The sequence below is a fragment of the Salmo salar genome, chromosome ssa16 (assembly GCF_905237065.1).
Source record: "Salmo salar chromosome ssa16, Ssal_v3.1, whole genome shotgun sequence".
NCBI classification, from domain to species: Eukaryota; Metazoa; Chordata; class Actinopteri; order Salmoniformes; family Salmonidae; genus Salmo; species Salmo salar.
Window position 1 is genome coordinate 46,045,778 of NC_059457.1, and position 20,416 is coordinate 46,066,193.

A 20,416-nucleotide genomic window follows, 5' to 3' on the forward strand; every position below is an offset into this window, starting at 1 on the left:
ACTAACGCTGGGGCCGCTACTACCGCTGCTACTAACGCTGGGGCCGCTACTACCGCTGCTACTAACGCTGGGGCCGCTACTACCGCTGCTACTAACGCTGGGGCCGCTACTACCGCTGCTACTAACGCTGGGGCCGCTACTACCGCTGCTACTAACGCTGGGGCCGCTCCTACCGCTGCTACTAACGCTGGGGCCGCTCCTACTGACTGCTGACGCCGCTCCTACTGACTGCTGACGCCGCTCCTACTGACTGCTGACGCCGCTCCTGCTGACTGCTTACGCCGCTACTGCTGACGCCGCTACTGCTGACTGCTGACGCCGCTACTGCTGCTACTGACTGCTGACGCCGGGGCTGCTGCTACTGACTGCTGACGCCGGGGCTGCTGCTACTGACTGCTGACGCCGGGGCCGCTGCTACTGACTGCTGACGCCGGGGCCGCTGCTACTGACTGCTGACGCCGGGGCCGCTGCTACTGACTGCTGACGCCGGGGCCGCTGCTACTGACTGCTGACGCCGGGGCCGCTGCTGCTGACTGCTGACGCCGGGCCGCTGCTGCTGACTGCTGACGCCCGGGGCCGCTGCTGCTGACTGCTGACGCCGGGCCGCTGCTGCTGACTGCTGACGCCGGGCCGCTGCTGCTGACTGCTGACGCCGGGCCGCTGCTGCTGACGCCGGGCCGCTGCTGCTGACGCCGGGGCCGCTGCTGCTGACGCCGGGGCCGCTGCTGCTGATGCCGGGGCCGCTGCTGCTGACGCCGGGGCCGCTGCTACTGACTGCTGACGCCGGGGCCGCTGCTACTGACTGCTGACGCCGGGGCCGCTGCTACTGACTGCTGACGCCGGGGCCGTTGCTACTGACTGCTGACGCCGGGGCCGCTGCTACTGACTGCTGACGCCGGGGCCGCTGCTGCTGACTGCTGACGCCGGGGCCGCTGCTGCTGACTGCTGACGCCGGGGCCGCTGCTGCTGACTGCTGACGCCGGGGCCGCTGCTGCTGACGCCGGGGCCGCTGCTGCTGACTGCTGACGCCGGGGCCGCTGCTGCTGACGCCGGGGCCGCTGCTGCTGACGCCGGGGCCGCTACTACTACTGCTGCTACTAACGCCGGGGCCGCTACTACTACTGCTGCTACTAACGCCGGGCCGCTACTACTACTGCTGCTACTAACGCCGGGGCCGCTACTACTACTGCTGCTACTAACGCCGGGGCCGCTACTACTACTGCTGCTACTAACGCCGGGGCCGCTACTACTACTGCTGCTACTAACGCCGGGGCCGCTACTACTACTGCTGCTACTAACGCCGGGGCCGCTACTACTACTGCTGCTACTAACGCCGGGCCGCTACTACTACTGCTGCTACTAACGCCGGGGCCGCTACTACTACTGCTGCTACTAACGCCGGGCCGCTACTACTACTGCTGCTACTAACGCCGGGGCCGCTACTACTACTGCTGCTACTAACGCCGGGGCCGCTACTACTACTGCTGCTACTAACGCCGGGGCCGCTACTACTACTGCTGCTACTAACGCCGGGCCGCTACTACTGCTGCTACTAACGCCGGGGCCGCTACTACTGCTGCTGCTACTAACGCCGGGGCCGCTACTACTACTGCTGCTACTAACGCCGGGGCTGCTACTACTGCTGCTACTAACGCCGGGGCTGCTACTACTGCTGCTACTAACGCCGGGGCTGCTACTACTGCTGCTACTAACGCCGGGGCTGCTACTACTGCTGCTACTAACGCCGGGGCTGCTACTACTGCTGCTACTAACGCCGGGGCTGCTACTACTGCTGCTACTAACGCCGGGGCTGCTACTACTGCTGCTACTAACGCCGGGCTGCTACTACTGCTGCTACTAACGCCGGGGCTGCTACTACTGCTGCTACTAACGCCGGGGCTGCTACTACTGCTGCTACTAACGCCGGGGCTGCTACTACTGCTGCTACTAACGCCGGGGCTGCTACTACTGCTGCTACTAACGCCGGGGCTGCTACTACTGCTGCTACTAACGCCGGGGCTGCTACTACTGCTGCTACTAACGCCGGGGCTGCTACTACTGCTGCTACTAACGCCGGGGCTGCTACTACTGCTGCTACTAACGCCGGGGCTGCTACTACTGCTGCTACTAACGCCGGGGCTGCTACTACTGCTGCTACTAACGCCGGGGCTGCTACTACTGCTGCTACTAACGCCGGGGCTGCTACTACTGCTGCTACTAACGCCGGGGCTGCTACTACTGCTGCTACTAACGCCGGGGCTGCTACTACTGCTGCTACTAACGCCGGGGCTGCTACTACTGCTGCTACTAACGCCGGGGCTGCTACTACTGCTGCTACTAACGCCGGGGCTGCTACTACTGCTGCTACTAACGCCGGGGCTGCTACTACTGCTGCTACTAACGCCGGGGCTGCTACTACTGCTGCTACTAACGCCGGGGCTGCTACTACTGCTGCTACTAACGCCGGGGCTGCTACTACTGCTGCTACTAACGCCGGGCTGCTACTACTGCTGCTACTAACGCCGGGGCTGCTACTACTGCTGCTACTAACGCCGGGGCTGCTACTACTGCTGCTACTAACGCCGGGGCTGCTACTACTGCTGCTACTAACGCCGGGGCTGCTACTACTGCTGCTACTAACGCCGGGGCTGCTACTACTGCTGCTACTAACGCCGGGGCTGCTACTACTGCTGCTACTAACGCCGGGGCTGCTACTACTGCTGCTACTAACGCTGGGGCTGCTACTAACGCTGGGGCTGCTACTACTGCTGCTACTAACACTGGGGCTGCTACTAACGCTGGGGCTGCTACTAACGCTACTAACACTGGGGCTGCTACTACTGCTGCTGCTAACACTGAGGCTGCTACTAACACTGGGGCTGCTACTACTGCTACTAACACTGGGGCTGCTACTACTGCTGCTACTAACGCTGGGGCTGCTACTACTGCTGCTGCTAACACTGAGGCTGCTACTAACACTGGGGCTGCTACTACTGCTACTAACGCTGGGGCTGCTACTAACGCTGCTACTAACGCTGGGGCTGCTACTACTACTGCTGCTACTAACGCTGGGGCTGCTACTACTGCTGCTACTAACACTGAGGCTGCTACTACTGCTGCTACTAACACTGAGGCTGCTACTACTGCTACTAACACTGGGGCTGCTACTACTGCTGCTGCTAACACTGAGGCTGCTACTACTGCTACTAACGCTGGGGCTGCTACTAACACTGGGGCTGCTACTAACACTGGGGCTGCTACTAACACTGGGGCTGCTACTAACACTGGGGCTGCTGCTACTGCTACTAACACTGGGGCTGCTACTACTGCTACTAACGCTGGGGCTGCTACTACTGCTGCTACTAACGCTGGGGCTGCTACTACTGCTACTAACGCTGGGGCTGCTACTACTGCTACTAACGCTGGGGCTGCTACTACTGCTACTAACGCTGGGGCCGCTACTAACGCCGGGGCCGCTACTGACTGCTGACGCCGGGGCTGCTACTGACTGCTGACGCCGGGGCTGCTACTGACGCCGGGGCTGCTGCTGACGCCGGGGCTGCTGCTGACGCCGGGGCTGCTGCTACTGACTGCTGACGCCGGGGCTGCTGCTACTGACTGCTGACGCCGGGGCTGCTGCTACTGACTGCTGACGCCGGGGCTGCTGCTACTGACTGCTGACGGCTGCTGCTACTGACTGCTGACGCCGGGGCCGCTGCTGCTGACGCCGGGGCCGCTGCTGCTGACTGCTGACGCCGGGGCCGCTGCTGCTGACGCCGGGGCCGCTGACGCCGGGGCCGCTGCTGCTGACGCCGGGGCCGCTACTACTACTGCTGCTACTAACGCCGGGGCCGCTACTACTACTGCTGCCGGGGCCGCTACTACTACTGCTGCTACTAACGCCGGGGCCGCTACTACTACTGCTGCTACTAACGCCGGGGCCGCTACTACTACTGCTGCTACTAACGCCGGGGCCGCTACTACTACTGCTGCTACTAACGCCGGGGCCGCTACTACTACTGCTGCTACTAACGCCGGGGCCGCTACTACTACTGCTGCTACTAACGCCGGGGCCGCTACTACTACTGCTGCTACTAACGCCGGGGCCGCTACTACTACTGCTGCTACTAACGCCGGGGCCGCTACTACTACTGCTGCTACTAACGCCGGGGCCGCTACTACTACTGCTGCTACTAACGCCGGGGCCGCTACTACTACTGCTGCTACTAACGCCGGGGCCGCTACTACTACTGCTGCTACTAACGCCGGGCCGCTACTACTACTGCTGCTACTAACGCCGGGGCCGCTACTACTACTGCTGCTACTAACGCCGGGGCCGCTACTACTACTGCTGCTACTAACGCCGGGCCGCTACTACTACTGCTGCTACTAACGCCGGGGCTGCTACTACTGCTGCTACTAACGCCGGGGCTGCTACTACTGCTGCTACTAACGCCGGGGCTGCTACTACTGCTGCTACTAACGCCGGGGCTGCTACTACTGCTGCTACTAACGCCGGGGCTGCTACTACTGCTGCTACTAACGCCGGGGCTGCTACTACTGCTGCTACTAACGCCGGGCTGCTACTACTGCTGCTACTAACGCCGGGGCTGCTACTACTGCTGCTACTAACGCCGGGGCTGCTACTACTGCTGCTACTAACGCCGGGGCTGCTACTACTGCTGCTACTAACGCCGGGGCTGCTACTACTGCTGCTACTAACGCCGGGGCTGCTACTACTGCTGCTACTAACGCCGGGCTGCTACTACTGCTGCTACTAACGCCGGGGCTGCTACTACTGCTGCTACTAACGCTGGGGCTGCTACTAACGCTGGGGCTGCTACTACTGCTGCTACTAACACTGGGGCTGCTACTAACGCTGGGGCTGCTACTAACGCTACTAACACTGGGGCTGCTACTACTGCTGCTGCTAACACTGAGGCTGCTACTAACACTGGGGCTGCTACTACTGCTACTAACACTGGGGCTGCTACTACTGCTGCTACTAACGCTGGGGCTGCTACTACTGCTGCTGCTAACACTGAGGCTGCTACTAACACTGGGGCTGCTACTACTGCTACTAACGCTGGGGCTGCTACTAACGCTGCTACTAACGCTGGGGCTGCTACTACTACTGCTGCTACTAACGCTGGGGCTGCTACTACTGCTGCTACTAACACTGAGGCTGCTACTACTGCTACTAACACTGGGGCTGCTACTACTGCTGCTGCTAACACTGAGGCTGCTACTACTGCTACTAACGCTGGGGCTGCTACTAACACTGGGGCTGCTACTAACACTGGGGCTGCTACTAACACTGGGGCTGCTACTAACACTGGGGCTGCTACTAACACTGGGGCTGCTACTAACACTGGGGCTGCTGCTACTGCTACTAACACTGGGGCTGCTACTACTGCTACTAACGCTGGGGCTGCTACTACTGCTGCTACTAACGCTGGGGCTGCTACTACTGCTACTAACGCTGGGGCTGCTACTACTGCTACTAACGCTGGGGCCGCTACTAACGCCGGGGCCGCTACTGACTGCTGACGCCGGGGCTGCTACTGACTGCTGACGCCGGGGCTGCTACTGACGCCGGGGCTGCTGCTGACGCCGGGGCTGCTGCTGACGCCGGGGCTGCTGCTACTGACTGCTGACGCCGGGGCTGCTGCTACTGACTGCTGACGCCGGGGCTGCTGCTACTGACTGCTGACGGCTGCTGCTACTGACTGCTGACGCCGGGGCTGCTGCTACTGACTGCTGACGCCGGGGCTGCTGCTACTGACGCTGGGGCTGCTACTAACGCTGGGGCTGCTACAAACAATGGGGCTGCTACAAACAATGGGGCTGCTACAAACAATGGGGCTGCTACAAACAATGGGGCTGCTACAAACACTGGGGCTGCTACTACTGCTGCTACTAACACTGGGGCTGCTACTAACACTGGGGCTGCTACTAACACTGGGGCTGCTACTAACACTGGGGCTGCTACTAACACTGGGGCTGCTACTAACACTGGGGCTGCTACTAACAATGGGGCTGCTACTAACAATGGGGCTGCTACTAACAATGGGGCTGCTACTAACAATGGGGCTGCTACTAACAATGGGGCTGCTACTAACAATGGGGCTGCTACTAACACTGGGGCTGCTACTAACACTGGGGCTGCTACAAACACTGGGGCTGCTACAAACACTGGGGCTGCTACAAACGCTGGGGCTGCTACAAACGCTGGGGCTGCTACAAACGCTGGGGCTGCTACAAACGCTGGGGCTGCTACAAACGCTGGGGCTGCTACAAACGCTGGGGCTGCTACAAACGCTGGGGCTGCTACAAACGCTGGGGCTGCTACAAACGCTGGGGCTGCTACAAACGCTGGGGCTAACACTGGGGCTGCTACTAACGCTGGGGCTAACACTGGGGCTGCTACTAACGCTGGGGCTAACACTGGGGCTGCTACTAACGCTGGGGCTAACACTGGGGCTGCTACTAACGCTGGGGCTAACACTGGGGCTGCTACTACTGCTGCTACTCACGCTGGGGCTGCTACTACTCACGCTGGGGCTGCTACTACTCACGCTGGGGCTGCTACTACTCAGGCTGGGGCTGCTACTACTCACGCTGGGGCTGCTACTACTCACGCTGGGGCTGCTACTACTCACGCTGGGGCTGCTACTACTCACGCTGGGGCTGCTACTACTCACGCTGGGGCTGCTACTACTCACGCTGGGGCTGCTACTACTCACGCTGGGGCTGCTACTACTCACGCTGGGGCTGCTACTACTCACGCTGGGGCTGCTACTACTCACGCTGGGGCTGCTACTACTCACGCTGGGGCTGCTACTACTCACGCTGGGACTGCTACTACTCACGCTGGGACTGCTACTACTCACGCTGGGACTGCTACTACTCACGCTGGGACTGCTACTACTCACGCTGGGACTGCTACTACTCACGCTGGGACTGCTACTACTCACGCTGGGACTGCTACTACTCACGCTGGGACTGCTACTACTCACGCTGGGACTGCTACTACTCACGCTGGGACTGCTACTACTCACGCTGGGACTGCTACTACTCACGCTGGGACTGCTACTACTCACGCTGGGACTGCTACTACTCACGCTGGGACTGCTACTACTCACGCTGGGACTGCTCTGCCAGGCCTTCTATACTCTGATAAGGGCTGTTATGTGGACAGTGTTAGTGGAGGAGAGAATGCTATAGTGAGAGAGAGACAGGGTGTCGTCTCTGTGTGTGTGTGAGTGAATATGCGTGCATGTGAGAGGATATTCTGTACCGTGTGAGTGGGGCAAGGGGAGCTCTTGGGCAGGGGTTGGGTGATGTTGTGCTGGGAAGTGATGGTGGTGGCTTCGTGGCAAGGCTCCAGGGTGGGGTCCTCGTCCTCCATTTCCATTCCCACGCCAAACACGCCTTCGCCCAGATAGAGGCTCACTGGGTTGAACTGGTTACACAACTGAGAGGACAGATGGGAGGAGGAGAAGGTTATGGGAGATTGCATTGGATCATTGAATAACTAAATGGGAAATGCCTTGACATTTGATAGGTTTGTATGTTCAGCACGTGACTGACCGCTGCGCTGACGGCGGGGGCGCAGCAGAGCCCATGGCCCTGGGCCTGCAGGGCGCTGTGGATGTACACGTCCTCCTCGGTGTGCGTGTCGCACAGAAAGAGCTGCAGGAAGTCGGCGTGGTAGCCATGCAGGGCTGCCACCAGGGTACGGTCACAACATAGCTTCTGGAAGGAGGTCTTGGCGTTGGCACTCCAGCTGCCCTGGGAGGAGAAAAACACAGTGGGTTTCAGTTCAGACCAGAGACTATGTATTAAGAGGGCAGGTTTCAGTTCTTCTCAGACCAGAGACTGTATGTATTAAGAGGGCAGGTTTCAGTTCTTCTCAGACCAGAGACTGTATGTATTAAGAGGGCGGGTTTCAGTTCTTCTCAGACCAGAGACTGTATGTATTGAGAGGGCGGGTTTCAGTTCTTCTCAGACCAGAGACTGTATGTATTGAGAGGGCAGGTTTCAGTTCTTCTCAGACCAGAGACTGTATGTATTAAGAGGGCAGGTTTCAGTTCTTCTCAGACCAGAGACTGTATGTATTGAGAGGGCGGGTTTCAGTTCTTCTCAGACCAGAGACTGTATGTATTGAGAGGGCAGGTTTCAGTTCTTCTCAGACCAGAGACTGTATGTATTGAGAGGGCGGGTTTCAGTTCTTCTCAGACCAGAGACTGTATGTATTGAGAGGGCAGGTTTCAGTTCTTCTCAGACCAGAGACTGTATGTATTGAGAGGGCAGGTTTCAGTTCTTCTCAGACCAGAGAATGTATGTATTGAGAGGGCAGGTTTCAGTTCTTCTCAGACCAGAGACTGTATGTATTGAGAGGGCAGGTTTCAGTTCTTCTCAGACCAGAGACTGTATGTATTGAGAGGGCAGGTTTCAGTTCTTCTCAGACCAGAGACTATGTATTGAGAGGGCAGGTTTCAGTTCTTCTCAGACCAGAGACTGTATGTATTGAGAGGGCAGGTTTCAGTTCTTCTCAGACCAGAGACTGTATGTATTGAGAGGGCAGGTTTCAGTTCTTCTCAGACCAGAGACTGTATGTATTGAGAGGGCAGGTTTCAGTTCTTCTCAGACCAGAGACTGTATGTATTGAGAGGGCAGGTTTCAGTTCTTCTCAGACCAGAGACTATGTATTGAGAGGGCAGGTTTCAGTTCTTCTCAGACCAGAGAATGTATGTATTGAGAGGGCAGGTTTCAGTTCTTCTCAGACCAGAGACTATGTATTGAGAGGGCAGGTTTCAGTTCTTCTCAGACCAGAGACTGTATGTATTGAGAGGGCAGGTTTCAGTTCTTCTCAGACCAGAGACTATGTATTGAGAGGGCAGGTTTCAGTTCTTCTCAGACCAGAGAATGTATGTATTGAGAGGGCAGGTTTCAGTTCTTCTCAGACCAGAGACTATGTATTGAGAGGGCAGGTTTCAGTTCTTCTCAGACCAGAGACTGTATGTATTAAGAGGGCGGGTTTCAGTTCTTCTCAGACCAGAGACTATGTATTAATAGGGCAGGTTTCAGTACTTCTCAGACCAGAGACTATATGTATTAAGCGTCTCAGAGAAGTAGTACTGATATAGGATTTGTTTGATATTATATGGACAGCGGGGTGGGGGATCTGATCCTAGATCAGTAATCATACTCAAGACACTTTATTAATTCATGAATCTGGGTCCACGGAAGGTAGATTGTGTAAACAGTAGCGTAGAAGGTCTTACACCGAAAGGCTTGATTCCAGCCAGCGATGACGGGACTGCTTGTGCTGGGAGCTCTGAGTAACAAGACCTGAGGGGGATAGACAAAACTCTTTCTGTTACCACCTTGCACAGAGCAACTCATCCATCAACACATCGATCAACACATGGTGACATCAGATACTAGGGATACAAACAGTCACTTCCAATACCTTTCCTTCTCAATTCTACAGCTAATGATTAGTTGGCAAAAGAAAGGAAAACATTGTCTTCATCCCAAATGACACCCTATTCCCTTTTCAGTGCACTACCTATCCAGTCCTCTCAGATCTAGACAAGTGCCTAGGGAGTAGAGGTCTAGGGTTCTGGACATGACCACAGGCAACGTCCCAAATTACACACTATTCCCTTTTAAGTACACTACCTATCCAGTCCTTTCAGATCTATGCCACGGGCAAGGGGAAAAGGGTTGGTTGTGGACAGGGGATTCGTCCCAAATGGCTGGTCAATAGTAGTGCACGATATACAGGGTCCATCCACATTTTGACAGATGGAATTCCATGACTTATCACCAAATTTCCATGACCAACAATTGGCGCCGCTTCTTTGTCCACCACCATTCAAATGTTTGGGGTCACTTAGAAATGTCCTTGTTTTTGAAAGAAAAGCACGTTGTGTCCATTAAAATAACATAAAATTGATCAGAAACACAGTGTAGACATTGTTAATGTTGTAAATGACTATTGTAGCTGGAAACGGCTGATTTAGTTTTTAATGGAATATCTACATAGGCGTACAGAGGCCCATTATCAGCAACCATCACTCCTGTGTCCAATGGCACGTTGTGTTAGCTAATCCAAGTTTATCATTTTAAAAGGCTAATTGATCATTAGAAAACCCTTTTACAATTATGTTAGCACAGCTGAAAACTGTTCTGCTGATTAAAGAAGCTTCAGATAAAGGAGCATCAGTATTTGTGGGTTCGATTACAGGCTCAAAATGGCTAGAAACAAAGACCTTCTGAAACTCGTCAGTCTATTCTTGTTCTGAGAAATTAAGGCTATTCCATGCGAGAAATTGCCAAGAAACTGAAGATCTTGTACAACGCTGGGTACTACTCCCTTCACAGAACAGCACAAACTGGCTCTAACCAGAATAGAAATAGTGGGAGGCCCCAGTGCACAACCTGAGCAAGAGGACAAGTACATTAGAGTGTATAGTTTGAGAAACAGACGCCTCACAAGTCCTCAACTGGCAGCTTCATTAAATAGTACCTGCAAAACATCAGTCTCAACATCAACAGTGAAGAGGCGACTCCGGGATGCTGGCCTTCTAGGCAGGTATTTGTTTCTGACCATTTTGAGCCTATAATTGAACCCACAAATGCTGACGCTCCAGATACTCAGCCATTTGAACACAGTAGTGACGGTTGCTGATAATGGGCCTCTGTAATTTGATGTTATTTTAATGGACAAAAAAAAAAAAAAAAAAATAAAAAAAATACTTGCTTTTCTAAGTGACCCCAAACTTTTCAACGGTAGTGTATATATAGAAAAATGAAGTGTAATGTCGTCTCAACACTGGGAGGCTGCTCTCTGATCCCATGTACCATCTTCTGTTGTTGTGCAAGGCCCTTAACCCCCCCCCCCCAAGTAGAATACCTGTCTGAATAACTGTATGAAACATGTGGTCAACCCTCAGTCTGGAGAGATACTGGGTGTGCAGGCTTTTGATCAAGCCCTGCTCAAACACAGTTTATCAAGGTCCAGTTGAGCTACTAATTTTATAAAAATGTGGTTTGTTAGAGGGTGACTGGAATAAAAGCCTGGACACCATTAGCTCTCCTGGAGGATGGTTGACCACTCTTCATGTATAACATTGCAACATTGCAATGAAATACGTATTATGCCTTTTGAAATAATTCGCAGATTCAATATATCAAAGATCAAATGGCTATGGTAGGCTACAAATCTTTATACTCAACCAGACCAAAAATGGACGACAGGAAATGTAACTTCGCTATGCATCTTAGCTACCTCAGAAATGTTTACTTTGCAGGCTGACAAGCATCTATTGAGTTGCAATGTCCCCTACATTGGATGTCCAAATCAACTGGAAGTATCTACAAAACTAGTTTTGAAGCCACATAATTCAAAAGAAAGGCTACAAATGTTTTCATAAAATTACTGTTTGCGATTCACAAATTATTATTTTGATTCACATGATTCGATTCACCGCAATTGAACCGAATCCGAACTAATACAACGGCGTGAATTGTTTGTTTCGTCAAAAATAATCATTTAAATCATTAGAAAAGGTTAATTAACTTTCTATGTCCTTATTCGCAATTATCGTTGGATTTTCTTTTGGGACATGACAAAAAAATGAATACACGCTAATAATAGGTTAACAGTTACCTAGCGGGTACAAGATATGTTTTGAATTGGCTACCTAGTTATAAGTCTGTTCTCCATCAGATTTTAAAGGCCTACCTGCTACTGCAATGTCCGACTGTCTCTCTAACACAAACGCACTAAAGATCCTGGCTGATATGATAACGTGCCTAAATAAATTACATTAACATACATTTTGAAATTAATTACCATTACTTTTCAAAATCGTTTCAGATTTGATCAATTCCCAAAACTTTTCCAGGCCTGGAAAACATCATTTTAAAATTGTATGACTTTTCCAGGATTTTCATGACCTTACAAACCCTGTATATAGGAAATATGGTGTCATTTGGTCACAGTCGGGGTCCTACTTGAGGAAGTTGAGGCTGCTCCTCTGGACAGTGGTAAGGTCTCCAAAGTCCACGTAGTAGACCTCTGCATGGGTGTCGTTGAGTACACGGTGAACCACCACGCGGTAGAACCAGATGCCCTGGGGCGCCACGCAGCACACCTGGCCCGTACGCACGTAGCGCCCCGGCAGACGGTAACGCTCCGACACCTCGGGACAGGTGTAGCAGCTCCTGGAGGGAGGGAGGAAGAGAGAGCACCAAAACATAGCATTCAGTTGCATCCACCCCTAGTCTCTTCTCCTTCATGTGCATTGACCTAAAAACACACTACATAGTTGAGGGTAACGGGGTGGACGACTACTAGATATGAAGAGTTACTGCACATTCATACCAAATAAGCCAATTGGACTACATGTCAAATCCCAGCCACTGAGGCAGGGAAGCCTCTCGTCCCCCTATCCCTCCAGCAGAGGGCTGTTGTTCACCTCATCTCAATCATCATGTTCTCCAGGGCGCGGGCCTCCTGGCTCTCATCAAAGCGGATGTAGAAGTTCGAGGGTGACTCCACATGCTCCACCAGCACGGCCACCAGCTCCCGAGGGCCCCTGCACGTGGGGGCCCTCAGCCTCTGGCCCCGCATGGCGTCCGGGGGAATCACCGCCCCATGCCGACAACGCACCGGCAACGAGCCGTACATATCCACCATCTGAGGGAAGCAGCCATAAACAGAATATGTGTGTACACTCTTGTTATGCATGTGAACAAGTATACATAAACACATTCTACACAGATATGGACCATAGTGACACAGATTTTCCTGTCTGCAAAACTGCAGCAATGGGTGCAGGATTTCATTTGTGCCCAGCACTTACACACTTCATGTATTTGATCAGGACTTTGAGCGTTGTGTCCCTCCAGGAGCGGAGCTGGCTGCCCTTTGTCTCAAGCCAAAGGCAGATGCCTTTCCCCAGGCTCCAGCTCACCTGGTAGAAGGTCTTGGTGGTGATGCGGAGCTCCATGTCTTCCTCCAAGTTGGGCTTGGTCTCGCCTCCCTCTCCCTCCCAGGGAGACTCCCCACAGCTGAAGTAGTAGCCCGTACCTGACGGGTTCAGAGCCTTGACACCCTCATCGGGGCCGTCGGGCTCCGCCGTTCCTACCACAGCACAAATAATACCAAAGTGACATATTGAATGAGATCAGTCATGACACACTTAGACCCAAAATACCTGTTTTGTTGAATCTTAAATGGGCAACAAAAGTTATACTTTTTGGTTCTAACAATGAGTTAGTAATCAATCAAAATCTGATTGTCCCGAACTAACATATGGCTAGAAATAAAGTAGATAGGTGTTGTGTGTGTGCCAGAGATTGCTCCCTAACCACTGATCTAAGGTCAGATATTTGTTTACCCCCCTGATGGTTCATTTGAGGATTGGTAGTGGTGTAATCTGATCCTAGGTTAAAGCCAGAGGAGCGTAGCAGACCTGGTTGTTGAAGCGTTGTGTGTCCAGGGGCATTCTGGATGTCCATGACCACCCAGTGGTTGCCCTCGTCGCCCGCCACGGGCCGCAGGTAGAGCGTGTCGCTCAGGGCGCCCACCATCTCCGTGGTACTCAGGAAGCCACTCTGGACCACCGGCAGCTCCTCCCCAAACACCCTCTGGGGTCAACCGTGGGTCATAAGGGCAACAAAGGTCAGCGCAACATACAAGACACTAACAAGAAAAAATACTTTGGGATTTAAAAAACTCCAAATGATTAGGCTTCATTAGGCATCGGTTAGTATGTAGGCATTCCAAAGGGAATGTATTTGATTTGTCAGTATAAATTATAAATTACCTTGAATTCTGCAGGGAGATCGTGGACGGATAGTCCCTCACTGTTTTGGGCTACAACCTGGAAGGTTCGTCGTGTTATAATCTCTACTGTCATTAGATGGATTTGGTATTTGGGTAGAGACAGGATGTGTCCCAAATGACACCCTATTCCTTATATAGTGCCCTGGTCAATAGTAGTGTACTATATGAGCCCTGGTAAAAATGGGCCCTGGTCAATAGTAGTGAACTATATGTGCCCTGGTCAAATGTAGTGTACTATAAAGGGAATAGGGTGCTCATTGGGATGCAGTCAGTGGACTGACCTGGCGAAGCTTGGCCTTTAGTTCTGGACTGACTGTGCCCGCATGCCCGTTCTCCAGAATACGCTGCCTAAGCTCCTCCTCCAGCTGCAGATGCCAATCAACACAAGCAAAACATGACAAGGGGGAGGGGCTACAAGGCATTTGTTCTACTTTTCACTACTGCTATTCAGAAGCACATTCGATTCCCTTCTCTAAAAATCAAGACTTTCGCCCTCTAAAGCTTCACAAGCACAGACCCAAGATACAGCACAGTAACTTGGTTGTAAGCCTGATGTTGGCAGATCTGAATGTTACGTTGGCAGGCTTTGCACCCAATCAAAAACAAGATCATGGGGGAAACTATTTTTACGTGGCTGAACACACACCACAGAGGTAAAGACAGCAGGAAAGACAGCAGGAAAGACAGCAGGATACACACCTTGATGACACACTTCTGAAACAGTTGTCCATCCTGCGTGGGTTCTGGTTCTGGCTGTGGTGTTGTGTAATCCATTGGCAGAGAGCCCTGGTCCGCCTCTGGGCTGTTAAGGACTGCAGCCTCAGGGAGTGGCGCTGGTACTACAAGATTCTGGGTACTGGACACTGGATTCGGAGTACTGGACTCTGTAGTGTGTCTTTCTACTGGGACTGGATATATAAAACTGAAATATATATATTTTTTCAATGTGTGCAATGTGTACTGTACATGAGCAGCAATCAATTATATTCAACATTATCTGCTTGAAATGGAGTTATATCTTTCACTGTGGGACCAACCAACCTGAGTTTGTCTGGGTCATCTGCCTTACGATAGGAACAGTTTGGATGGTCTGCTTCAATGGGAATAACGGCTTTATGGGTCCAGTCCTCATCCGCGATGCCACCACTGCCCCCCTGAGGGACAGCTGGGAGCCCATCCTGCTTTGTGTGACTGCCACCAGGTCGGCGGCCGCTGCCAGCATCTCGGCGATGGAATAGAAGCCGTAGTTGTTGACACGTAAAGGGAAGCCAAAGCGGCGGGCGAAGGCTGTCTCCAGCTCCGATAGACCCACGGCCCCATGGGAGAGCAGCTGGTGGAGCTGGGCCCGGAGCTGAGCCGGCAGGGCCGGGGGTGCGTGGCCACGCCGCGGCAGGACCATGGGGTTGTGATGCTGGTAGCGTGGGGAGAAGAAGCCCACACCACCACGCTGAGCAGGGGCCTTCTTGGCACTGCGCTGCTTAGCCACCAACTCCACGATGCCTCTGGTGGCGTCATCAGCCACCGCTGCAGAATGGGGAAAGAAAGATGCATTGGAGTACGACACCCACCCGCAAGGCAGGAGGGCCCACAGGCTCTGGGGACCCCCCCCAAAAAATGTGAATAATGTTGGGTTGGGGGCCCACTGGAGGTCACCCCCCCTTCCCAGACAGCATATGAACAGGTCATAAGCCATGGCAAAAATGTTTAGAATTACAGAACATTTGCTGTAAAATATTTTCGCTCAGCCTCATTGCAAAAAGGCCTTGCTCAGACCTTGCGGAGCTCCGTGAAACTGCGGTATGCCACTGGAGAGATGGGTTTGGTATGCTGGAGTTGAATTGATATCTGTGTTATGGTATATTCTTCCTCTCATGATACTGTGCATACTATACTCAAGCACGAGGCAAAATGTAACTCGTCAACAAATATGAAAATGATAGCATGTTCTGCCTATAATGTCACATGTTAACGACAAAACAAACTTGCTTTGACACAACAGTCAGCAAATCAACAGTGGGACTAGTACTCAGTACTTACCCTTCAACACTATGCTGCCATCTCCCAGATAGAGAACATACACCACATCGGGCATCTCGCGGATCATGTCCAGTACATTGCGGAAGCCAAGGATCCTCAGGGGCATGGGGTGGCCCAGCATGTTGATGTAGTCTCTCTTCAGCTGATCTGGGGTCAGGCCCTGCTTGGCTGAGATGAGCAGGGAGCGCACATCCTTCTTCAGGCTCGAGAGCAACTGCTCCTGGGTCATTCTGTGAGACTTGACAGAGGCTACAGTTTAGCTAACTAATGCATTTTCTGAACAATAAACACTGAAATGTGCAAAGAATCCACCCCCATTGGACCAACTAGCTAATTAGGCTAACGACGGTTACAAGCTGTCACAATGTGAAAAGTATTTCATCAAAGTACTAACGTTAGCTACTGTAGGTCGCTCACAAAAAAAAGATTTCAACAAGCATTCAGTTTCCATATTTGAGCTAACTTACACTAGCAACTCGTGAAGACCAACCTTTCCTACAGGAGGTCAATCAGTCTGTCAATTTATTCCACGGTACTCGTCTGAAGTCTGCAGGTGCAGATAAATGAATGGATTCAATTCGTTAGCAGCATGTAGCCAACACTGTCCAAATAGCATCAATTAGCACAGCTGAAACAGGTGGTTAGCGGTGTCCCATTCCACTTAGCTCTGGTGCAGGGCGTTAGTAACGTGCTGGACCAGAGATACATTCCACTTAGCTCTGGTGCAGGGCGTTAGTAACGTGCTGGACCAGAGATACATTCCACTTAGCTCTGGTGCAGGGCGTTAGTAACGTGCTGGACCAGAGATACATTCCACTTAGCTCTGGTGCAGGGGCGTTAGTAACGTGCTGGACCAGAGATACATTCCACTTAGCTCTGGTGCAGGGCGTTAGTATCGTGCTGGACCAAAGATACATTCCACTTAGCTCTGGTGCAGGGCGTTAGTAACGTGCTGGACCAGAAATACATTCCACTTAGCTCTGGTGCAGGGCGTTAGTAACGTGCTGGACCAGAGAAACATTCCACTTAGCTCTGGTGCAGGGCGTTAGTAACGTGCTGGACCAGAGATACATTCCACTTAGCTCTGGTGCAGGGCGTTAGTAACGTGCTGGACCAGAAATACATTCCACTTAGCTCTGGTGCAGGGCGTTAGTAACGTGCTGGACCAGAGAAACATTCCACTTAGCTCTGGTGCAGGGCGTTAGTAACGTGCTGGACCAGAGATACATTCCACCACACTAGCGAGACAAAATCAGTGCACGTCACGAGCCATACAGTTACAAGATAACTACTTAAAGATTTATTTAGCCCAAAAAATGCATTTGGTTTATTCACATCTAGTAGTCTCAGAACACATGTTTTCTTCCAAAGCTGTGCAATATATAGGACAATTGAATGGTTTACTCACTTAAGACACATTTTCTGGAATCAGGCAGCGAAAATCAGGCGTGCAAGTATGGCGAGCAAATACAGACAAAATCGCTTCCAAAATCATGATTAACCTTGTTATTGCCATGGCAAGTTGCTTAACGTTATCAAAAGTTATTACATACATCTACAAAAGTTACTACAATTATGAATGCAATACAATTATTATATTAAAACTTAATTATTTCAAAAGGTGAAACAATGGAGCCATAATTAATAGCCTAATATTAATGAACAATAATAAGACATATGAATGACAGACTATTCAATAATTTGTTAATCAAATCTAATCATTTCTAATAAACTAAAATACTTAATTTCTTGGCCTAGGTGAGGGCCTTGATGAGAATTCATTATAGCAGAGGAAATGTAGGTCAAATACTTAATTTACAGTTTAACTAAATTGTGTCTGGGAGGATGTGTGTCTTTCCTGTACTAAACACCAACACCTTTTTGGAAAAGACAAACATCTGAGTTTGCACATTCCAAGACAGTGACTCCCCGACCCAAGCACAAAGATCTGCAAAGTAGCCCTTTTTTCCAATGATATTCCTCACATGACTGGGTATGATCATGTAAACAAAACAAAAATGACAACTTATATTTCAAACTAGCAGCCCTTGACAAAGGCCTCCTCCCTGTCCTATAGGTGATCGCAACTGAGGAAGCGAGGGCCGTTGAAACCAAGACAGCCACTCAAACAGCAAACCAACTAGCAACAAGCATTGGGTTGCACGCTTCTCACCAGCCACAAACATGCCAAGAGGGATGGCGAAGCACCTGGAGTCAGCTTCCCCTCGCCGCGAGCATGGAAGATGGTGAAGAGAGAACATTCTGGGTCCCCGACTTTCAGGGGCCGCCGTCACAGGGGCAGCAAAACAGTGAGGCTCCCTGAGGAACATGAGGAAAGTAGTGCCAAAGAGGGATTACCCAGGAGACCAAGGGAGAGGAAGAGATAGAAGACAGGCCAGTCAAGTCCACCTCAACTGTTGTGGACGTGCATTGTGTGAGAGAGAACGTGAGCGGAGAGGAGAACAAAAAGTTTATGGCCTTAATAGAGAGTGAATGGCAGGAGGAGGAAGGTCAGACATATTATCAATATCTTAAATGTCATTATAAACTGGTTGGTTCAAGTGCTGAATGCTGATTGGCTGACAGCCATGGTATATCAGACCGTATACCACAGGTATGACAAAACATGTATTTATACTGCTCTAATTATGTTGATAACCAGTTTATAATAACAATTAGGCACCTCGGGTGTTTGTGGTGTATCCAGGCACTCCGCGTTGCGTCGTACAAAGGAACAGCCATTAGCCGTGGTATATTGGCCATAAACCACACCCATTCAGGCCTTATTGCTTAAATATACTGGGCCCTTATTCACAAAGTGTGCCAGAGTGGGAGTGCTGACTAGGATCAGTTTAGAAATCATAATGAATAAGAGGGAGGAGCTGATCCTAAATGAGCACTCCTACTCTGAGACACTTTGTGAATACGGGCCGTATTTTTTTCGTTTCAATTATAATTTATTTGAAAGGACCTTAGTTTACTGTTACTGTACAGTACGTCTGAATGCAGAGTACTGTAAGTCAATGTACTGTGCAGTAAATCTGAATGTACTGTGCAGTAAATCTGAATGTACTGTGCAGTATGTCTGAATATACTGTGCATTAAGTCAATGTACTGTAACTTTGAATGTTGTTATTTGTCTCCACCAGGCTTGAAGTAGTGGAGTCTTGGAGTGTGTGAGTTGCTACTCATGATGTCATCTGCAACTGGTTCTGTGTGAAGGTAAGCTTTTTCCACCTTCCCTTACTGTAGACAGACGACACGTATTACACACAGGATCTACAGTACAAACCTTGACGTTGACTGTGTAAAAATGTTTCAGGCAATAGTTCAGCTTAAAATATTTCTGGGTTTGACTATTTTCCACATTGAGTTGAACAGCACTCATCAAATGGTAGATTTCCTTATTGTATTATGTAAGCACACATCATTGAAATGTAATATTTTGTGAATGACTACATTTACAAGGATTCAGAACCCCATGTATTTTTTAAGAATAATATAAACTTTGGAGTAAGAAAGTGTTTGGTTCTTTGTATATTTCATTGACAAACGCAGTGGGCTGTCTTTCTCTGTGTGTCATTCCGATACGGCAAAGTATTGATTGACAGCTAGCCACTGTGTTGATTGACAGGTTGTGAGGGAGCATGAGAAAGCTGTGATCTTCAGATAGGGTCACTTACTGCGAGGGAGACCCAGGGGACTTGTTATTCTAATATTATTTGATGACTCATTGAACGAGTCATTCATAGTTTCTACGAATAATTGGATTGTCTTAGGGACACACCTTGCGGGTTACTCGTAAAATGGTGACACAGAAAAACGCAATGACAAAATGTATTTCAAACATGGAAGAATTGTCTTAGGCTAGATGAGACATGCATCAAACAAATCTCTGAATTTCTCAAATGGGTTTGAAAAGGCAACTGGTAAGATTTACCACAGCACAAGTCTTGTGAACAACCTCCATTGTCCATATGTTCATTATACTGTACACTACACAGTATGTCAGTACCTCTCCAATCTCTATCTACTGCTTCTGGGACCAAGGCCTACTTTTCTACCTCCCACTCCTCTATGTTTTTTAGAAAGTGGACATCTGTCCAAAAATGCTCAATTGTTATCCAATTGGTCACAGTACTGTAACTCCTCTGACAGCTCCACAGAGAAACACAAACTACATCAAATATTCAAATATCATTTTCTCTGGGCATGAATCTTTTCCAGGTGGTAACCAAGGACCTGGTGAGCATGGAATGTTATAATTACTGAATAGAGAACATGGCTCTATGCTGGACTGCCCTGTCAAGTGTGAGTGCCATGCTGCACGTGACAGAGATGTTTACATTTAAGTGCCTTGCTCAAGGGCACCATCACCTAGTCTGCTCGGGGATTCAAACCAGCGACCTATCAGTTAATGGCCTAACACTCTAGGCTACCTGCCTCCCCATTTCTAGCCCACCACAACTTCACCCACATCCTTCTGGACAGGAAGAGGATCGCCCAGGAGAT

The 20,416-nt window shown here is 50.9% G+C and overlaps 1 protein-coding gene across 3 annotated transcripts in view; it reads right to left on the reverse strand.

The window, feature by feature from the left end:
- tdrd5 (tudor domain containing 5) overlaps positions 1-17,399 on the reverse strand; it is a 33,689-nt gene extending 16,290 nt beyond the window's left edge. The window contains exons 1-14 of one of the 3 annotated variants that reach the window (XM_014149581.2): positions 17,313-17,399; positions 16,395-16,451; positions 15,905-16,134; positions 14,909-15,391; positions 14,567-14,775; positions 14,149-14,232; positions 13,848-13,904; positions 13,494-13,668; positions 12,993-13,162; positions 12,495-12,715; positions 12,031-12,240; positions 9,291-9,357; positions 7,594-7,794; positions 7,301-7,477 (exon numbers count right to left, since the gene is read on the reverse strand). In XM_014149581.2, the coding sequence (XP_014005056.1) occupies positions 7,301-7,477; positions 7,594-7,794; positions 9,291-9,357; positions 12,031-12,240; positions 12,495-12,715; positions 12,993-13,162; positions 13,494-13,668; positions 13,848-13,904; positions 14,149-14,232; positions 14,567-14,775; positions 14,909-15,391; positions 15,905-16,133 (2,283 nt within the window). In that variant the 5' untranslated portion in view covers position 16,134; positions 16,395-16,451; positions 17,313-17,399. Of the gene's footprint in view, positions 1-7,300; positions 7,478-7,593; positions 7,795-9,290; positions 9,358-12,030; positions 12,241-12,494; positions 12,716-12,992; positions 13,163-13,493; positions 13,669-13,847; positions 13,905-14,148; positions 14,233-14,566; positions 14,776-14,908; positions 15,392-15,904; positions 16,143-16,371; positions 16,452-17,312 lie in introns of all 3 variants that reach the window. The other 2 variants (XM_014149580.2, XM_014149579.2) reach the window with 2 other exon arrangements.
- Between the last annotated feature and the right edge of the window lie 3,017 nt (positions 17,400-20,416).